This window comes from Malaclemys terrapin, chromosome 1 (assembly GCF_027887155.1).
Source record: "Malaclemys terrapin pileata isolate rMalTer1 chromosome 1, rMalTer1.hap1, whole genome shotgun sequence".
Lineage (NCBI taxonomy): Eukaryota > Metazoa > Chordata > Testudines > Emydidae > Malaclemys > Malaclemys terrapin.
Genome location: NC_071505.1, coordinates 1,411,814 through 1,428,823, shown reverse-complemented (window position 1 = coordinate 1,428,823; position 17,010 = coordinate 1,411,814). Strand labels below are relative to the sequence as shown.

Genomic DNA, 17,010 nt, shown 5'->3' with positions numbered 1-17,010 from the left:
TTCATCCCACAATGCACCTCACCTTTCCCACAAGCACCCTGGACTCCTGCCCGCCCCCAGCCCTCTGCACTCCCAGCCTCAGGCTGCCCCAGGCAAGTCCCTGCGGGGGTGCAATGCCCAGCACTGGCTGCAGGGGGCTGCAGTGCACACCTGGCCCCGGGCTCAGGCAGGTGAGCTCTCGGGCGCTGCCCCACCTGTGCGGTTACACGGACTGCCCAGGCATCTCCTCCGCAGTGCCAGGGCGAGAGAAGGGATCCGACCAGGGTGTTCAGCCCCACCGTGGTCTGCGACCAGCCGGGGGTGCCGGGTTTGGCCCCCACCACTGCGTGGATCGGCAGGGATCCCATGTGCCCCTCGGGACCCTGCATCTGCCTCAGCTCCTGCCCCCGGGCAGCCCCCGGCTGGCAGTCCGTGACTCAGCAGCGGTAGCTCCTGCCAGCCCCCCCCTCGGGGTATCTCTGCGGGTGGCAGGAGGCTGGGGGGGGGGGCAGTGTCTCTATTTGCTTTAGGTTTCAAGTGCCAGGTTTGGCACCTGGGCTGATTTTCCCATTCAGCCTCCCCCCAGCCCCTCCCCCTGCTGGGCTATAAACCCCCCGGGACCCAGCGCCCTGCACAGGCTGAGCTCCGATCCTCATCGCTCCAGACCAGCCACCCAGACAGACAGGTGAGTCCCTGCCCCCTCCCGGCCCTTCTCCCTCCGCGCTGGGTGCTGGGCACTGGGTGCCGGGCACTGGGTGGCATCTGAGCCCTGTGACGGGGCCTCATGGCCGGACTTGCCCTGTGTGAGTCCCTGGGGCCGTCTCTGTCCCACTCCTTCCCCCACAGCGCGGCCCCGGCACCCCGTCCCCATGTGTCGGTGCTGAGTGTCCTCTCCCTGGGGCTCTGCTCCCCGCACCCCTGCCCTGCCCTGCCCTGCCCGGCTGGAGAGGAGGGGCAGGGAGAGCCGCAGGCTGACAGGCCCTTGGGAACCAGCCCAGGGAGGGGGCCCCGCACAGCTCCCCTGCCCACGGGGGGGCTCTGAGCCTGTTCCTGGGGGCTGTGAGACTGGACCCTGGGGCTGGGATCTCTCAGGGCCTTTCCAGCCCAGCCAGGCCCCTTAGCAAACAGCCCAGCTCCGAAGCGCCTCCCCCCGGGAAATGCCCCATGGCAGAAGGGGGGCTGCATCTCGGGCTCTCGTGGCCCATCTCCTTGTGTGTTTTCTCCCCAGGGAAAGCGAGAAGATGGGGCCAGTCGCCTACTTCAGCCTCTGCCTCCTCGGCTGCCTGATCTTGAACCCGTCGCTGTCAGGTGAGTCCCTGCCTGGCCCCTCGGAGCTGGAGCCTCGGGGGTTGGTTGCTGCAGTGGGAAGTGAATTTATCTCGTCCCCAGAGCCCCAGTCCCACTGAGTCTATGAGCCAGGAGCCCAGCCAGCGGCTCAGCGCCCACCCTGGGAGAGACAACAACGCCCGCTGCCCCTGGCGCTGGGTGAGAGCGGCTCCCTGAGGCCCCGCAGGGCTGAGTGCAGGAGAAGGGCTGGGGGCTAAACCCACCAGCCTGTCCCCTCTCCTGCTGCTGGGGGAGCTCCCTGCCCCGGGGACACTTGAATTCTACCTTCCTCACTCCGCTGCTCTTCAGGGCCACCTGTAAACGTGCCCCCCCTCGCCCCGTTTCTCTCCCTGGGCAGCAGGAGCCGCGGACTCGCCCTGCCCTCAGAGCTGGATACCGCACGGAGACAGCTGCTACGGCTACTTCGCCCACCAGCAGTCCTGGGCGGAGGCTGAGGTGAGAGGCTGGGGGGCGGCAGGGCCCCGGGGTCCCTGGAGTGCTCATGGGGGAGCTCCCAATCAGGGCATCCCCTCGAGCGCAGGGCTTCATCTACTCTAGCACCCCCGACTGTCTGGCCTCTGGCTCTGTGGAGACCTACGGCTTCCAGGCCCAAGTCTCCGGCCAGGCCCCCTTGCAGGGTATCCGAGTCCGGCGGCAGCTGGCCAGGCCCCACGCCGGTTTCTCCCAGCTGGCCTGGTCCAAGGCCCCTCGCTGCCCCACACCGCAGGGTCGCTCTCCTCTCGTCGGAGCAGCAGGTCCCAGGGCCACTCCCCGGCTGCGCCCCTCAGCACAACTCGCCCCACAAACCCAACCCAAGAGCACCAGGCACCTTCCACCCCTCCCTGGGCATGAGCCTCCTCCCTCTGCAGGGCGCCTCCAGAGACCCCCCAGCCAACTCAGCTCCCCACTCTCCCCCTCAGGAGCCGTTCCTCCTTTCAGCACCAACCCCCAGCCCAGGAGTAGGGGGCAGGGCTGGCCGGCCCAGGGCCTCGCTGCCCAGTAACAGGGACCCCAGGGGGGCTCCAGGGGGGAAGGGAACCCTCGAGCGTCGGGACAGGGGAGCTGTGCTGGGCCAGGCCGGGGTGGGACATTGACATGGGAACAGCCCTGCCCTGGTTTGGGGGGAGCAGGAATGGGACAGCAGGTTGTGGTTTTACCTTCCATCCCAGGCCCTTCATCCCCGATTGACACCCACACAGGGGGGCTTTGCCCAGGGACACAACCTGCCCTGGGGGGTGGCCCCCCCGTGCTAGGAGAGGGAAGGAATGGCAGGTCTGACCCCCCCAATGCAGGCCCCCACCCCTCCCCTGCTGTAACCCACTCGCTCAGCTGAGCCCAGAGGCTCGTCCAGAGGCAGCCCCCTCCCAGCCCAACCCCCGGCCCTGGGAGGGGGCTCTCCAGCTGCAGCGCCCTCGGGATAACCACAGGAGAGACAGGCCGTCTGGGGGCACACCCCTAGGGAGACACAGCTCAGACCCAGGCCATGTGGAGCGCTGGATGGCTCCCCAGGACACAGAGCCCAGCATCCCACCGCTCTGTGTCAGCGCAAGCCGCTCCGTGGCCCTCGCCCCAGGTGTGTCACTCCAGGAACTCCCCACCCACCTGCAGCCAGCACGTACACTGAGCTGGGGAGCGTGAGAGCAAAGCCACACATCCGCCCTGGCTGGACGGGGTCGTTCTCTCAGCCCCAGGGCTTTGGGGACGGGGGGAATTGTCCCAGCCCCCCATAGCCCCTTCGGGCAATGATCACAGTGGAGGTGACGGCGTGACTCTCCCCCCAGGCTGAGTGCAAGAGCTCTGGCCACGGGGCCCATCTCGCCTCCATTCTCAGCGCAGCAGAAGGCGGTTTTGTGGCCAGGTACCCCGGTCAGTTCCCACGAGCTGGTGACATCTGAATCGGGCTCTCTGACCCTGAGCAGGTGAGTGCCCGACGCCATCTTCCCATCGCCACTGCTCCCTCCCGGCCCTGGATTTCATTTCTCTGCCCGGGGCCGTGCAGAGCCGGCAGTGATCCCTGGCCAGTGAGCCCTTCCCAGGAGCTGCCGCACCCGGGGGACTCCCGCTTCCCACCCTTCGGTGCCTTGGACCCAGAGCAACCCCAGCCCACGGGGACCCTGGTGATAGGGCACCGTCCTCAAGCACTCGCCCTTCTGGCCCTGCCGGTACAGGGCCCTCGGCTCCCTCTGGGTGCTCACGCTCACCGACTCCAAGGTGGGCCCTGGGAACCCCCTGGGGGGGTCTCATTAACTCCTGTACCCAGCACCAAAGCTTCCCCGTTAGCCCCTCAAGTCCAGCCCTGCTTCCGGCCGGGGGCTGGTGCCAACCAGCCTCCCCTCCCGGTGCAAGAGTGCCCAGGCCTCCTTGCAGGGCTGAGCTCTCACTCAAAGTCCCCGTCCCTCCTCCGGAGCTCGATCCCCGCTCAGCCTCAGGCCCTGCCCCCACTCCATCCCTGCCCCCAAGCTCTCACCCCATCCCACGTCTTCCCACCCCGCTCCACCCGCAAGCGCACCGTCACTGCTCCTCCCCCTCCCTCCCAGGGCCTGCCTGCTCCTCCCCCTCCCTCCCAGCACCTCCTGCATGCCGCTGAACAGCTGTTCCGCAGCGTGCAGGAGGTGCTGAGAGGGAGGGGAAGGAGTTGATTGGCAGGGCCACCGGCGAGTGGGAGTCGCTGGCGGGGGAGGAGGGGAGCTGGCTGCCAGTGGGTGCTAAGCACCTGCTAATTTTTTTCCCGTGGGTCCTCCAGCCCTGGGCTCAGCCTGAGCAGGGCGGGTGAGCGTCCCCCAGCCGCCTGCCTCAGCCCAGACGAGGGGCGACCCATCTAGGTATAGGAGGGAGGGGTCAGTCTCCACAGTCTGCTCAGCCCTTGTCCGCTCAGATGCACAGGGGGGTCATGTAGGGCCAGTGGGGCAGGGCCACCCCCCAGCACAAGGGCAACTCGCACTGGCCATCAGCTGGGGTGACTCTAGGTCACTTGGCAACTGGGGCTGGATTGGAGCCAGTGTCCATATCCCATTCCCCAACCCCCCGACCCAGTCACTCCCACAGAGCTGGGGTCAGACTGGGGCCAGCGCCCTGTATGGGGAGAAAGGCCTTGTATCCGTTCCCTGCCCCCCTAACGCAGCCAGTCACTCCCACAGAGCTGGGGCCAGCGCCCTGTAGGGGGAGAAGGGCTCTGTATCCGTTCCCTGTTCCTCCCCCCGACCCAGTCACTCCCGCAGCGCTGGGGCCAGACTGGGGCCAGTGCCCTGTGTGGGGAGAAAGGCCCTGTATCCGTTCCCTGCCCCCCTGTCAGGACTGAGATCCCCACTTTGAACTTTAGGGTACAAATGTAGGGGCCTGCATAAAAACTTCTAAGCTTAATTACCAGCTTAGCTCTGGTTCGGCTGCCACCATTTTCAATGGATTCCCTCCCTGGGAAACCTTGAAAAACCTTCACCAAATCCCTGGTGAAAACAAATCCAACCCCTTGGATTTAAAACAAGGGGAAATTAACCATTCCCCTCCTTCCTCCCACCAACTCCTGGTGAATCAAGATCCAAAACCCCTTTGGATCTAAAACAAGGAAAAAATCAATCAGGTTCTTAAAAAGAAGGTTTTTAATTAAAGAAAAAGGTAAAAATCATCTCTGTAAAATCAGTATGGAAATCAACCTTACAGGGTAATCAAACTTAAAGAGCTCAGAGGACTCCCCTCTAGTCTCAGGTTCAAAGTACAGCAAACAAAGAGAAACACTCTGGTAAAAGGTACATTTACAAGTTGAGAAAAACAAAGGAAAACTAACACGCCTTGCCTGGCTATTTACTTACAAGTTTGAAATAGGAGAGGCTTGTTTAGAAAGATGTGGAGAACCTGGATTGATGTCTGGTCCCTCTCAGTCCCCGAGAACGAACACACTCCCAAACAAAGAACACAAACAAAAACCTTCCCCCCCCAAGATTTGAAAGTATCTTGTCCCCTTATTGGTCCTTTAGGTCAGATGCCAGCCAGGTTACCTGAGCTTCTTAACCCTTTACAGGGAAAAGGATTTTGGAGTCTCTGGCCAGGAGGGATTTATAGTACTGTACACAGGACAGCTATTACCCTTCCCTTTATAGTTATGACACCCCCCAACGCAGCCAGTCACTCCCACAGAGCTGGGGCCAGCGCCCTGTATGGGGAGAGGGGCCCTGGGTGGTCAGAGGGCAGTGAACAGTGGGATTGAATGGGGGCAGGGGTCCTGGGGGGGCAGTCAGGAAGGAGCAAGGGTTGGATGGGGCGGTGGGGGGCAGTCAGGGCCAGGAGTTCCAGGGGCAGTCAGGGGACAGAGAGAAGGGGTGGTTGGATGGGGCAGGGGTCCCGGGGGGCCATCAGGAATGAGAGGAGGGGTTGGATGGGGCGGTGGGGGGCAGTCAGGGTCAGGGGTTCCAGGGGCAGTCAGGGGACAGAGAGAAGGGGTGGTTGGATGGGGCAGGGGTCCCAGGGGGCCATCAGGAATGAGAGGAGGGGTTGGATGGGGCGGCAGGGGGCAGTTAGGGGACAAGGAAGGGAGGTGGATGGGGCAGCGGTCCCAGGAGTGGGGTGTCAAGGAATGTGGGGGGTTGGATGGAGCAGGGGTCCTGGGGGACAGGGGGGCACGACCCCCTCGTGGGGTGAGGAGGAGGGAACCGGTTGTTAATATTTTGGCACAGGGGTCCATGCCAGTGGGGTAAGGGACTGGGGCACAAGCCAGCGTGACGCTGCCCAGGGAGCTGGAACAATTTGTAGAGTGGGGGTGCTGAGCGCTAACGAACCAAACTGTGAATCCTGTACATGATGGAAACCCCTTCAAGCAGCCCCCCCATCCCCTCCTGCCCCCATAGTCCCAGCTCCTGCGCGCTGCTGCCTGGGGACCGGACCGGCTCGTTAGGGCAAAGGATGCTGGAGGGAAAATCAGTCTCGTGCTCCGGGCTGTTCCTGTGCCCACTTCTCTGCTGACTCCCTCCCGCGATTCAGCCGTGCCACCCACCCACAGTGCTCCCCCCAGCACTGTGCATCCATTCGCTCCCCCTCCTCAGGGCTCAGGTCTGCTCCTGCCGCCTGGCAGCCGGACCTCTTCCCCATCTCTGCAGAACGGAGGCTGGGCCTGGACAGCGAGCTCCCGCCTCAGTTACGCAGCCTGGTCCAGCGAGGAGCCCCCAACGCCCGGATGCAAGAGCCCTGTGCAGAGCTGAGCAGTGGCAGAGGTAAGCCAGGGCTCAGAGCCAGGGGAACCGAGGCAGCTCTCCAGCCCACAAAGGGACCCAGCCCTGCTCCCTTGGACCCTCATACCCGATCAGGCGTGTGCCAGGGCGAGCCCCTCGTCTCACCCAGCAGAGCTGCCCCCTCAGGCCTGCTGGGCCCCGAGTTCAAAGTATGGCGTCAGTACTAGGCAGGACACCGCACAGACGGACAGACACCCAGCGGGACCAGCCCCACACTGGGGAGCCGTGCGCGGAGTTAAGGGAATGGGCCACAAGGAGCCCTCATGCCCCAGGGGCTAAACAGAGACTCTGGGGAAAGCGACTGCTCCCAGCAGGGCCCAGAAACCCCCGTCAGAGACTAGCCCCCCTCCCCCCTCAGGGGCTTCGGCTGGGTCATTCCTGGGGGAGACGGCTGCCATGGGGCTGATGCTCACCGGTCCTGCCCCGGTGCTGGGCATGGATTAGCGCACAGGGAACGCTGCCCCGTGCCGTGCATGGGAGAGGCAGGCGCCTTCGAACTGAGCTAGAGGTGGTAATTTTCTAACACAAGGTGAGGCCGTTTCCACTGTTTCACAGTGCTCAGGCCAGAAGGGACCATCCGCTCGGCTAATCTGACCTCCTCTGTGTCACAGGCCCCTTAAACTTCAACCACACACCCCCGTTTGAACCCAATAACTTGGATGAAAGCATTTCAGTCCTCATGAGATTAAACCGTTGTGTAGCCCAGGTGGAGAACAGGTGAGATCAAGGTGTCACCAGTGCCCAAGGCCCCTGCAATGGCAGCGGACTGATTAGGTGAGAGGTGGTAGGTAAGATCCGTGGGAAGCAAGTCTAAGGGAAATGAGTTCAGGAGAGCTGGCAGCTTTTTAAGAGACATCATTAAGGGCATAGGAGCAAACTATCCCACTGCCCAGGACAGATAGGGCGTATGGTAAGAGACCAGCCTGGCTTAATCAGGAGACCTTCAGTGATCTGAAAATCAAACAAGAGTCCCACAAAAATGGAAACTAGGTCAAATTATGAAAGATGAATGTATATTAAAAAAAACAACACACGCATGTAAGGACAAAATTAGAAAGACTCAGGCACAAAATGAGATTAAACTAGCTAGAGACATAAAGGGTAAAAAGAAACATTTTACAAATAGCAAGAGGAAAACCAAGGACAGGGTAGGCCTGTTACTCAATGAGGAATGAAAGACAATAACAGAAAATGCAGCAATGGCCGAAGTGTTAAATGCCTTTTTAGTTTCAGTTTTCACCAGAAAAGGTTAGCAGGGACTGGTCAACTAACGTAGTGAACATCAGTGTCAATGGGGTAGGATGTCGGCGAACACAGGGAAAGAACAAGTTAGGAATTATTTAGCCAAGTTAGATGTCTTCAAGTCAGCAGGGCTTGACTAAACAGACCCTGGAATACTTAAGGGACTGGCTGAAGAGAGCTCTGAGCCATTAGTGATTATCTTTAAGAACTCACGGAGGACGGGATAGATCCCAGAGGGCTGGAAAAGGCAAAGATAGCACCTAGCTATAAAAAGGGGAATAAGGAAAACCCGGGAAATTACAGACCAGTCAGCTTAGCTTCTGTACCCGGAAACATAATGGAGCAAATAATTAAGCAATCAATTTGCAAACACCTAGAAGATACTAAAGTGATAAGTAACAGTCAATATGGATTTGTCATGAACAAATCATGTCGTATCCTTCTCTGACAGGGTAACAATACTTGTAAATGGGGGGAAGCAGTAAATGTGGTATATCTCTACTTTATTAAGGCTTTTGATACCATTTCAAGTCTTCTTCTCAAAAAAGCTGGGGAAATACATCCTAGATGGACCTGCTATAAGGTGGGTGCAAAACCAGTTGGAAAACTGTACTCACACTGTAAATTATGGGTAGTTATCAGTGATTCACATTCGAGCTGGAAGAGTATATTGAGTGGAGTCCTGTAGGGATCAGTCCGAGGTTCAGTTCTGTTCAATATCTTCTGTGATGTGGATAATGGCATCGGTAGTACACTTACGGAGTTTGCAGATGATACCAAGTTGGGAGGGGTTGCAAGTGCTTTGTAGGACAGAATTAAAATTCAAAATGATCTGGACAAACTGAAGAAATGTCTGAAGTAAATAGGATGAAATTCAATAAGAACAAATGCAAAATACTCCACTTAGGAGGGAATAATCAATTGCACAAGTACAAAATGGGAAATAGTATCAAAGACTCATAGAACTGGAAGGGCCCTCGAGAGGTCATCTAGTCCAGTCCCCTGCACTCCTGGCAGGACTAAGTATTATCTAGACCATCCCTGACAGGTGTTTGTCCAACCTGCTCTTAAACATCTCCAATGATGGAGATTCCATTGTTAGGATATAGCTATTCAGGCCTGTCTGTAAAGGCCTATACTTTAGGAATTTACGTGTATTCTGATCATTTAGCTAGTTCTAGAGGTATAAAAGAAAGAATCAAAATCACTGTCTGTCTGTGGCCTGGTCTACACTAACCCCCCAATTCTAGGGTTACCATATTTAACAAATAAAAAAAGAGGACCCTCCACAGGGCCCTGGCCCCGCCCATTTCCCACCCCCAGCCCTGCCCCAACTCCGCCCCTTCCCCGCCCCAACCACGCCCTAACTCCGCCCCCTCCTCCCTCCCACTCCCAGCCACGCGAAAAGGGCTGCCCGAGCGCTACCGGCTTCACGGTTTGCCGGGCAGCCCCCAGACCCTGCACCCCTGGCTGGTGCTTCCCCAGCGCAGCTGGAGCCCGGGAGGGGAAGCGCCGAGCCAGGGGCGCAGGGTCTGGAGGCTGCCCGGCAAACCGTGAAGCTGGTAGCACTTGGGCTTCGGGCAGCCCCTATGCCTCCGGACCCTGCGCCGCCGGAGCCCGGGAGGGGAAGTGCCCGGCCGGCGGCTGGGGTCCGGAGGCAAGGGGGCTGCCTGAAGCCCGTAGTGCTCGGGCAGCTCGGCTCTTAAACAGAGCCGAAGAGTCAGGGGAGGAGCAGAGCAGCCGCGGGAGGGGAAGTGCCCGGACGGCATTTTCCCGGACATGTTCGGCTTTTTGGCAATTCCCCCCGGACGGGGGTTTGATTGCTGAAAAGCCAGACATGTCCGGGAAAAACCGGACATATGGTAACCCTAACCAATTCTAACTAAGGTACGCAACTTCAGCTACGTGAATAACGTGAATAACGTAGCTGAAGTCGACGTACCTTAGTTCGAACTTACCGCGGTCCAGACGCGTCAGGCAGGCTCCCCCGTCGACTCTGCATACTCCTCGCGGCGAGCAGGATTACCGGAGTCGACGGGGAGCACTTCTGGGTTCGATTTATTGCGTCCAGACAAGACGCAATAAATCGAACCCAGAAGTTCGATTGCCAGCTGCCGAACCAGCGCGGTAAGTATAGACAAGCCCTGTGTAAGGGCCTTCTCTTACTGTGACAGTCTGAGGCCTGGTTCTTAGGCTAAGGCCTTCGGCTAAGCAGCAGAGGCCAGCCATAAACTGGGACGTGTACAGTCACATCCTCACATTCCAAACTAGTCCCATGGAAATAAGGTGCTATGGGGCTGTTAGGAACACAATCCTCTCCTGATATTCCTCTCACCTCCAGAGAAAGGAAAGAGCCTAAAAGATGTAAAAGGAAACTTAGGTTGATAGTTTTCTGTCTGGTAAAAACTCACTTATCAATAGACACAGCTGGGAAACCCTTATGTCTGTCTAGATGTAGTTGTGAAATCCTCACTTCTGTATTGTTTTGTATGTTTATTTGCATGGTCTCTGTCTGGTTCTGTGATTGTTTCTGTCTGCTGTATAATTAATTTTGTTGGGTGTAAACCAATTAAGGTGGTGGGATATAATTGGTTAAATAACCGTGTTACAGTATGTTAGGATTGGTTAGTTAAATGTCAGTAAAATGATTGGTTAAGGTATAGCTAAGCAGAACTCAAGTTTTACTATATAGTCTGCAGTCACTCAGGAAGTAAAGGGGGGGAATGGGAACAGGGACTGTGGGTGGGGGAATTGGAATCATGTTTTGCTAAGGGGGGAATGGAAACAGGGAATGGGAACAGGGATGGCTCTGTGGTGTCAAAGCTGGGAAGGGGGACACGGAGAAGGAAACTGGAATCATTAGGGTTACCATTCGTCCGGATTTACCCAGACATGTCCTTCTTTTTGTGTTAAAAATAGTGTCCGGGGGGGAATTTGTAAATCACTACAAATGTCCGGGATGTCCCCGAGGCGCGGCTCGGGGGGCTGCAGGAAATTCAGCCGCTCGCATGGGGCTCTGGCAGCCAGAGTCCTTCCTCCACAGCTTGCCGGGCTGGACTCCGGAGCAGCCGTAGAGCTCCCCCCGCCCCCATTCTGAGCCGGCCGGCCTGCCGGGCCGTTTGCTTCGGCCTCGGCAGCTCCTCCTCCCCTGCAGCCCAGCGCCCCGCTCCGGCAGCACTGTGCGGGGGGCAGGGAACGGGTTGTGTGTTGTGCTGGGGAGCGCAGCCACGTGTCCAGCTCCGCACAGAGCCCAACACCCTGTTCTGAGCGGCGGGGTAAGGGGGCCAGGGGGCAGGAGAAGGGGCAGGGAGATTTTGGAGGGGGCAGTCAAGAGATGGGGGGGTCGGGAGTTCGGGGGGGGGCTTTTGGGGTGGGGTGGAGAAAGTTTTGGGCAGTCAGGGTACAGGTAGGGGGTAGGGTCCTGGGGGGCAGTTGGGGGGGGTCTTAGGAGGGGGCAGTTAGGGCACAAGGAACAGGGAGGCTTAGGTAGGGGGTGGGGTTCTGGAGGGCAGTTAGGCGCAGGGGTCCCAGGAGGGGCAGTCAGGGGACAAGGAGCGGGGGGAGGGTTGGGGGGAAGTGGGAGGAGCAGGGGCGGGGCTAGGGCAGGATGGGGGCGGGGCTAGGGCAGGACGGGGACGGGGCTCCTCCCATCCTCTTTTTTGCTTGCTGAAATATGGTAACCCTAGAATCATGCTTGCTGGAAGTTCACCCCAATAAACATCGAATTGTTTGCGCCTTTGGACTTTGGGTATTGTTGCTCTCTGTTCATGTGAGAAGGACCAGGGAAGTGAGAGGGTGAAGGAATAAGCCCCCTAACATCTTGGTGCCGGTGACTCGGATGCATCGCATCGGATAGGTGAGTGGCAGCCTGTAAGTCCCCCTCCCCAACAGTCCGCACAGCTGCTTGGAGGGGGGTATAGCGAACTCTCGCGATGGTAGTTGCGGGTTCTGGCAAGCCAGGGTAAAGGATTTTTAGGATAAATGGATAAGGAAGAACCAGGGCCCATACCAGGTGCAGGGGTCGGCCTGGGATGAGATTAAAAAGGAAATGGAGGAAGGTTGGAGGACCCAGAGGGATGGGGGGTGGCTGAGGAGCCCCCCCTCCTTTGGTATATGGGTAGTGGAAGAAGGTCCCTGCCCATGGGGACTGGACGCCTTCCAGGGAAAGGAGGCACTTCAGCCCACTTGTGAGAGGTTTGAAGTAAGGGCAGCATTATGGGAAGCTGCCAGTAATCTTTCAAGTTTCAGCAAGGGCTGCTGAAGGGGTGTAGAGTTAGGGGAGGTTAAATATAATTTGGCACAACAGCGTTTAAAATCAGAAGCAGAGTTAACAGACCAGCTTTAGAGACAGGAGCTGGGACTTTGTCCTGGGGAAGGGGAGTGGAAAATGGCCGGGTTTGCAGGAGCAGGTAACGACCCCCACTCTTCTCCCAGAGCCAGGCTGAGAACCTGGGGGAAGGGTTCCCAACTGTTTCAACCCGGGGAGCCTACTCTTGGTTCAGAGCGAACTATATCCTTAGCTTCTTCTCCTTCTTCTTTCTCTCCGTTTACTTAATTTGCTGCTGGGAGCCTGTACTTTAAACTGACTTGACAGGCTTCATTGGTTTCTTTCCACCTCTTCCCCCTCCTCCCCCCGCCTTTCCACACTTTCGTTTTTCTGAAGTTTTAATGGAGGGGACTTTGGATACTTATGTGAAATGTTTTGTGTTTTGTTTTGCTTGGGACAAAGTACGACGGAGGTCTGCTGGATTCCACTGGAATTTTTGGAGTAACAGATCCAGGGGCAGCCATGGAGAAATGTTTTACTGCCCTTTGAACAGTCTCAAGGTAAAGACAGCGCAGGTTAAGGCGGCTGTGTGGTAATAATTGTACTCGGCGGCTGAGTTGCTAAAGACAAACCGCACGACCTTCAAAAACAAACGGTAGGAGTAAGAGATTTAAAGAAGTGAAAAGTTACAAATACCTTTTGCAAAAAGTGATAATACAGGGTTTGGAGGAAAGTAAACCTTTGGGAGTTGTGAAAATGGTACAGGTAACAGTTGTGGTGTTACAAGAAACAAGTTTTTGGTTTAATAATAAAACTCAGTTGCATTTCTGTGCAGTCACATTGGATGGAAGCTTGATAATTGAATTATACCAGGGGGTCAGGAAGAGTGGCCACTACCACCACGATGCTTCTGTCCCCAGAAGCCTTTACAGCTATTCTGAGGGAAAATGGGCCCTTTTCCCACAGAAATGGTCTATAGGGGACTGCTGCAGGCAGCAGGCGGAGGAATAATCTAATCAAAATGATTTAACTATTGGGTAATGTAATCAAAATCACTAAAGGGATGTCAGGGGGTTCTATTGGAACTTAACTTGACTGCCCCTGGCTGTCTCTGGTTGTACAAGATGGAAGTGTAATCAGGGTACAGTTGTGTAAAAAAAAAAAAAAAAAAAAAAAAAAAAGGTAATCACAGTGCAAGGGATGTTAGGCAAAAGATAGTTTTGTGTGTGCACAGGAAAAAGAAAAGGAAAAGGGGAGCAATGATGGGAACACTGAGCCTTGGGGTGGCTCTGGGGGATTGGACTGTCGCTTTGGGGGTGCATGAAAACTCTGTGGGCACAGGGGAGGCAGTTACACCTTGTGTAAACTTAATATGGCTAATATAATCTTATGGAGGTTAAACTATTTCCCAGGACATGTGCAGTGTATATTGGAAAAGGGGTAAAAAACAATGCAAACAAAACATGGTACTTAATTAAAATCCTATTAGGGCTCCAAAAGGAGCCATAGAAGATTGTGCTTTCTTTTTCAGAACCCTGTGCGTTTTGGAGCAGGAGATGAAAGTGACAAGTAATGAGAACTCTGGTGGAAGTGGAATGTGTCCCTTTTAAGACAGTCTCTGAGCTGCTGAAAGTGTTGGATCCAGAGGCAGGCCAAGAAAGCCTCTGTGTAAATGCAAATTACCTAGCTGATGGGGAAAGGAGGAAACTGCCCATAAGTAGCAGCACAAAGAATCTGCAAATAATGAATACATCCGGTCAGCAAACAAGCTACTAGAAGACTCGATTTATGGCCCTCCAGGAAAGGGAGGTGAAAAAACAAGTCAAGCCTGAAAATAAGGGGGACAGGTTAACCCTAAGGGGGGGTGGTGCATAGAGCAGAAATCTGAAGCTGTCTCTCAGCTATTACCTGAGAATAAACTTAAAGCTTGGTACAGCAAAGAAACTATGAAAACCTGGTCTGTTGTACAAGAGGGGAAACTGAGGCACACCACCTCATAAATGACCAGTGAGTGGGGTAATTCACTAGCTTGACTATAGAACAAAATAAGGACCGCCTGGAGGTAATTCTTCTGTTTTTCTTGCAATTAGCAAGGAAATTTGTAAAAGGAATTGGTGTTATTAAGCAATAATCTGTCCCCACCAGGGGGGTGGAAATTGTTTCTTTTGTTTTTCAGACACTCTACAAGCATGCTGGCGCCAGCAGAAAAATAACCCCGAATACCATGAATCTAGGTTTTGTGTTTGTCTGTGGTGTTTGTCTTGTTGCTAGCATGACGTGGGTGGGGGATGTATGGGAATGCAAAATGCTCAGCTAGGAGGCCAGCACCTGTGGAATAGCTATCACGGTACCTGGAAATAGAACAGCAACTAAGGTGGGCCCCACAAGCCCTATGGGAATAACGAGAAGGGGAGGAGCTCCCTGGGATCAATGGAGGGGTGTGTAAAATGGTGTATGTCTGGATGTGCCCCTCTCCTATGACTGGAGGATCAGGATCAATGGCCTATGGCAAGGGGTGGACAATTGGGTGCACTGTGTATGAGGGGTTTTGCTGGAAATGTACAGATTACTGGGGGCACAATTACACCAGCCCATAGCCAAACTACCCACATCTACACGCTGCTCTCTGGACTTTGGAGCACAAATGGATCTGTAAATCTTATTGCTGTAAATAATCAAACCGGGGCATATTGCCTGATTCCGTACCAAGTGGTTAAGTTGGTTTGGACAATAGCCCATTTCTCTGTGGACATTCAATGAACTTATGATGTGGCCAAAAGCATGCCAAACCTGCAGGGGCAGCTTTTTGCAACTGCCAGCAAATGGACACATTAAGATTTTAACCCTGCTGAAGGAGGAGAGGCGGTGGTGGTGTTTTGGTGGTGGCTCGGATATTGGACCATACTGCAGTGGTCAGGACTCGGTGTTGCTGTGAATTGTGTAGTGTTAACTGTACTTGTGTTACGCTGCATATGGAGATAACCTATAAGTAATGTAGTAAGCCCTCTTCACCCCGCAGTGTGCAAAACAACCCAGACCCAACCTTCTCGGGCCCACTCTAAGGGGAGGTCTGGAACACTAACTGGAATAGGTGTGGTATGCCCATAGGGAGAAGGTGCAGGGTACTGTACTACACAAAGGGCACTGGGACAAATGGAATATTGACACCTTCCAGCTTGATGCCTGGCCCTATGAGGAAATGTGTCGCCATATGTCCTATGCTTTTCCAGGGCAGGAGGATCCCAAAAGAAAAGGGAAAAAACGGGGTTGAGTGTTAGGATATAGATATTCAGGCCTGTTTGTAAAGGCCTATACTTTAGGAATTTACGTGTATTCTGATCACTTAGCTAGTTGTAGAGGTATAAAAGGAAGAATCAAAATCACTGTCTGTCTGTGAAAGGGCCTTCTCGTACTGGGACAGTCTGAGGCCTGGTTCTTAAGCTAAGGCCTTCGGCTAAGCAGCAGAGGCCAGCCATAAACTGGGACGTGTACAGTCACATCCTCACATCCTAAACTAGTCACATGGAAATAAGGTGCTATTGGGCTGTTAGGAACACAATCCTGTCCTGATATTCCTATCACCTCCAGAGAAAGGGAAGAGCCTAGAAGATGTAAAAGGAAACTTAAGTGAGTTCTTACCAGACAGAAAACTATCAACCTATCAATAGACACAGCTGGGAAACCCTTATGTCTGTCTAGATGTAGTTGTGAAATCCTCACTTCTGTATTGTTTTGTATGTTTATTTGCATGGTCTCTGTCTGGTTCTGTGATTGTTTCTGTCTGCTGTATAATTAATTTTGTTGGATGTAAACCAATTAAGGTGGTGGGATATAATTGGTTAAATAACCGTGTTACAGTATGTTAGGATTGGTTAGTTAAATGTCAGTAAAATGATTGGTTAAGGTATAGCTAAGCAGAACTCAAGTTTTACTAAATAGTCTGCAGTCACTCAGGAAGTAAAGGGGGGGAATGGGAACAGGGACTGTGGGTGGGGGAATTGGAATCATGTTTTGCTAAGGGGGGAATGGGAACAGGGAATGGGAACAGGGATGGCTCTCTGGTGTCAGAGCTGGTAAGGGGGACACTGAGGAAGGAAACTGGAATCATGCTTGCTGGAAGTTCATCCCAATAAACATCGAATTGTTTGCGCCTTCGGACTTTGGGTATCGTTGCTCTCTGTTCATGCGAGAAGGACCAGGGAAGTGAGAGGGTGAAGGAATAAGCCCCCTAACATCCATAAACTCCCTGGGGTGCATCAGCAGGAATGTTGTAAGCAAGACATGAGAAGTCATTCTTCTGCTCTACCCTGCGCTGATTAGGCCTCAGCTGGAGTGTTGTGTCCAGTTCTGGGCTCCGCACTTTGGGAAGGATGTGGACAAATTGGAGAAGGTCCAGAGGAGAGCAACAAAAATGACCAATGGTCTAGCAAACATGACCTGTGAGGATAGATTTAAAAAACTGGTGTTTTGTTTAGTCTGGAGAAGAGAAGACTGAGGTGGGACATAACAATCTTCAAGTACGTAAAAGATTATTACAAGGAGGAGGAGAAAAATTGTTCTTCGTAACCTCTGAGGATAAGAGAAGAAGCAATGGGCTTAAATTGCTGCAAGGGAGGTTTAGGTTGGACATTAGAAAGACTTCCTCACTGTCAGAGTGGATAAATTGCCCAGAGAGGTTGTGGAATCCCCCCTCATTGGAGATGTTTAAGAGCAGGCTGGACAAACACGGGTCAGGGACGGCCCAGATAATAAATACTTAGTTCTGCCTCCATGCAGGGGACTGGACTAGATGACCTCTCGACGGCCCTTCCAGTCCTACATTTCTATGGTTCTATGCCCAGATCATAGAATCATAGAAAATTAGGGTTGGAAGAGAGGTCAGGAGGTCATCTCGTCCAGTCCCCTGCTCAGATGATCCCAGCAGGTAAATTGTGCCTCATGTTGCAGAGGAAGGCAAAAACTCCACGGTTCCAGCCA

At 54.8% G+C, this 17,010-nt stretch overlaps 1 protein-coding gene and 1 long non-coding RNA gene across 4 annotated transcripts; both read left to right on the top strand.

Annotated features, from left to right (window-relative positions):
- The first annotated feature begins 579 nt into the window (after positions 1 to 579).
- Positions 580 to 9,239, top strand: LOC128842248 (regenerating islet-derived protein 4-like). 2 transcript variants are annotated; one of them, XR_008445962.1, is made up of 6 exons: positions 580 to 664; positions 1,208 to 1,287; positions 1,664 to 1,761; positions 3,087 to 3,224; positions 6,339 to 6,506; positions 8,278 to 9,239. XR_008445962.1 is itself a non-coding variant. In XM_054038135.1 (5 exons), exons 2-4 carry the CDS (start codon positions 1,221 to 1,223, stop codon positions 3,198 to 3,200), a joined length of 279 nt encoding a protein of 92 aa, XP_053894110.1. In that variant the 5' UTR covers positions 580 to 664; positions 1,208 to 1,220; the 3' UTR covers positions 3,201 to 3,224; positions 6,339 to 9,239. The 2 variants fall into 2 exon arrangements, 1 of the variants encoding a protein (XP_053894110.1); XM_054038135.1 differs by having other exon boundaries at positions 6,339 to 9,239.
- Positions 9,240 to 11,409: 2,170 nt separating this feature from the next.
- LOC128842331 (uncharacterized) lies at positions 11,410 to 16,191 on the top strand. Of its 2 annotated transcripts, none has more exons than XR_008445970.1 (2): positions 11,410 to 11,622; positions 12,496 to 16,191. It is a non-coding gene; the product is annotated as an uncharacterized LOC128842331 (long non-coding RNA). The 2 variants fall into 2 exon arrangements; XR_008445972.1 differs by having other exon boundaries at positions 11,410 to 12,175.
- The last annotated feature ends 819 nt before the right edge of the window (positions 16,192 to 17,010 follow it).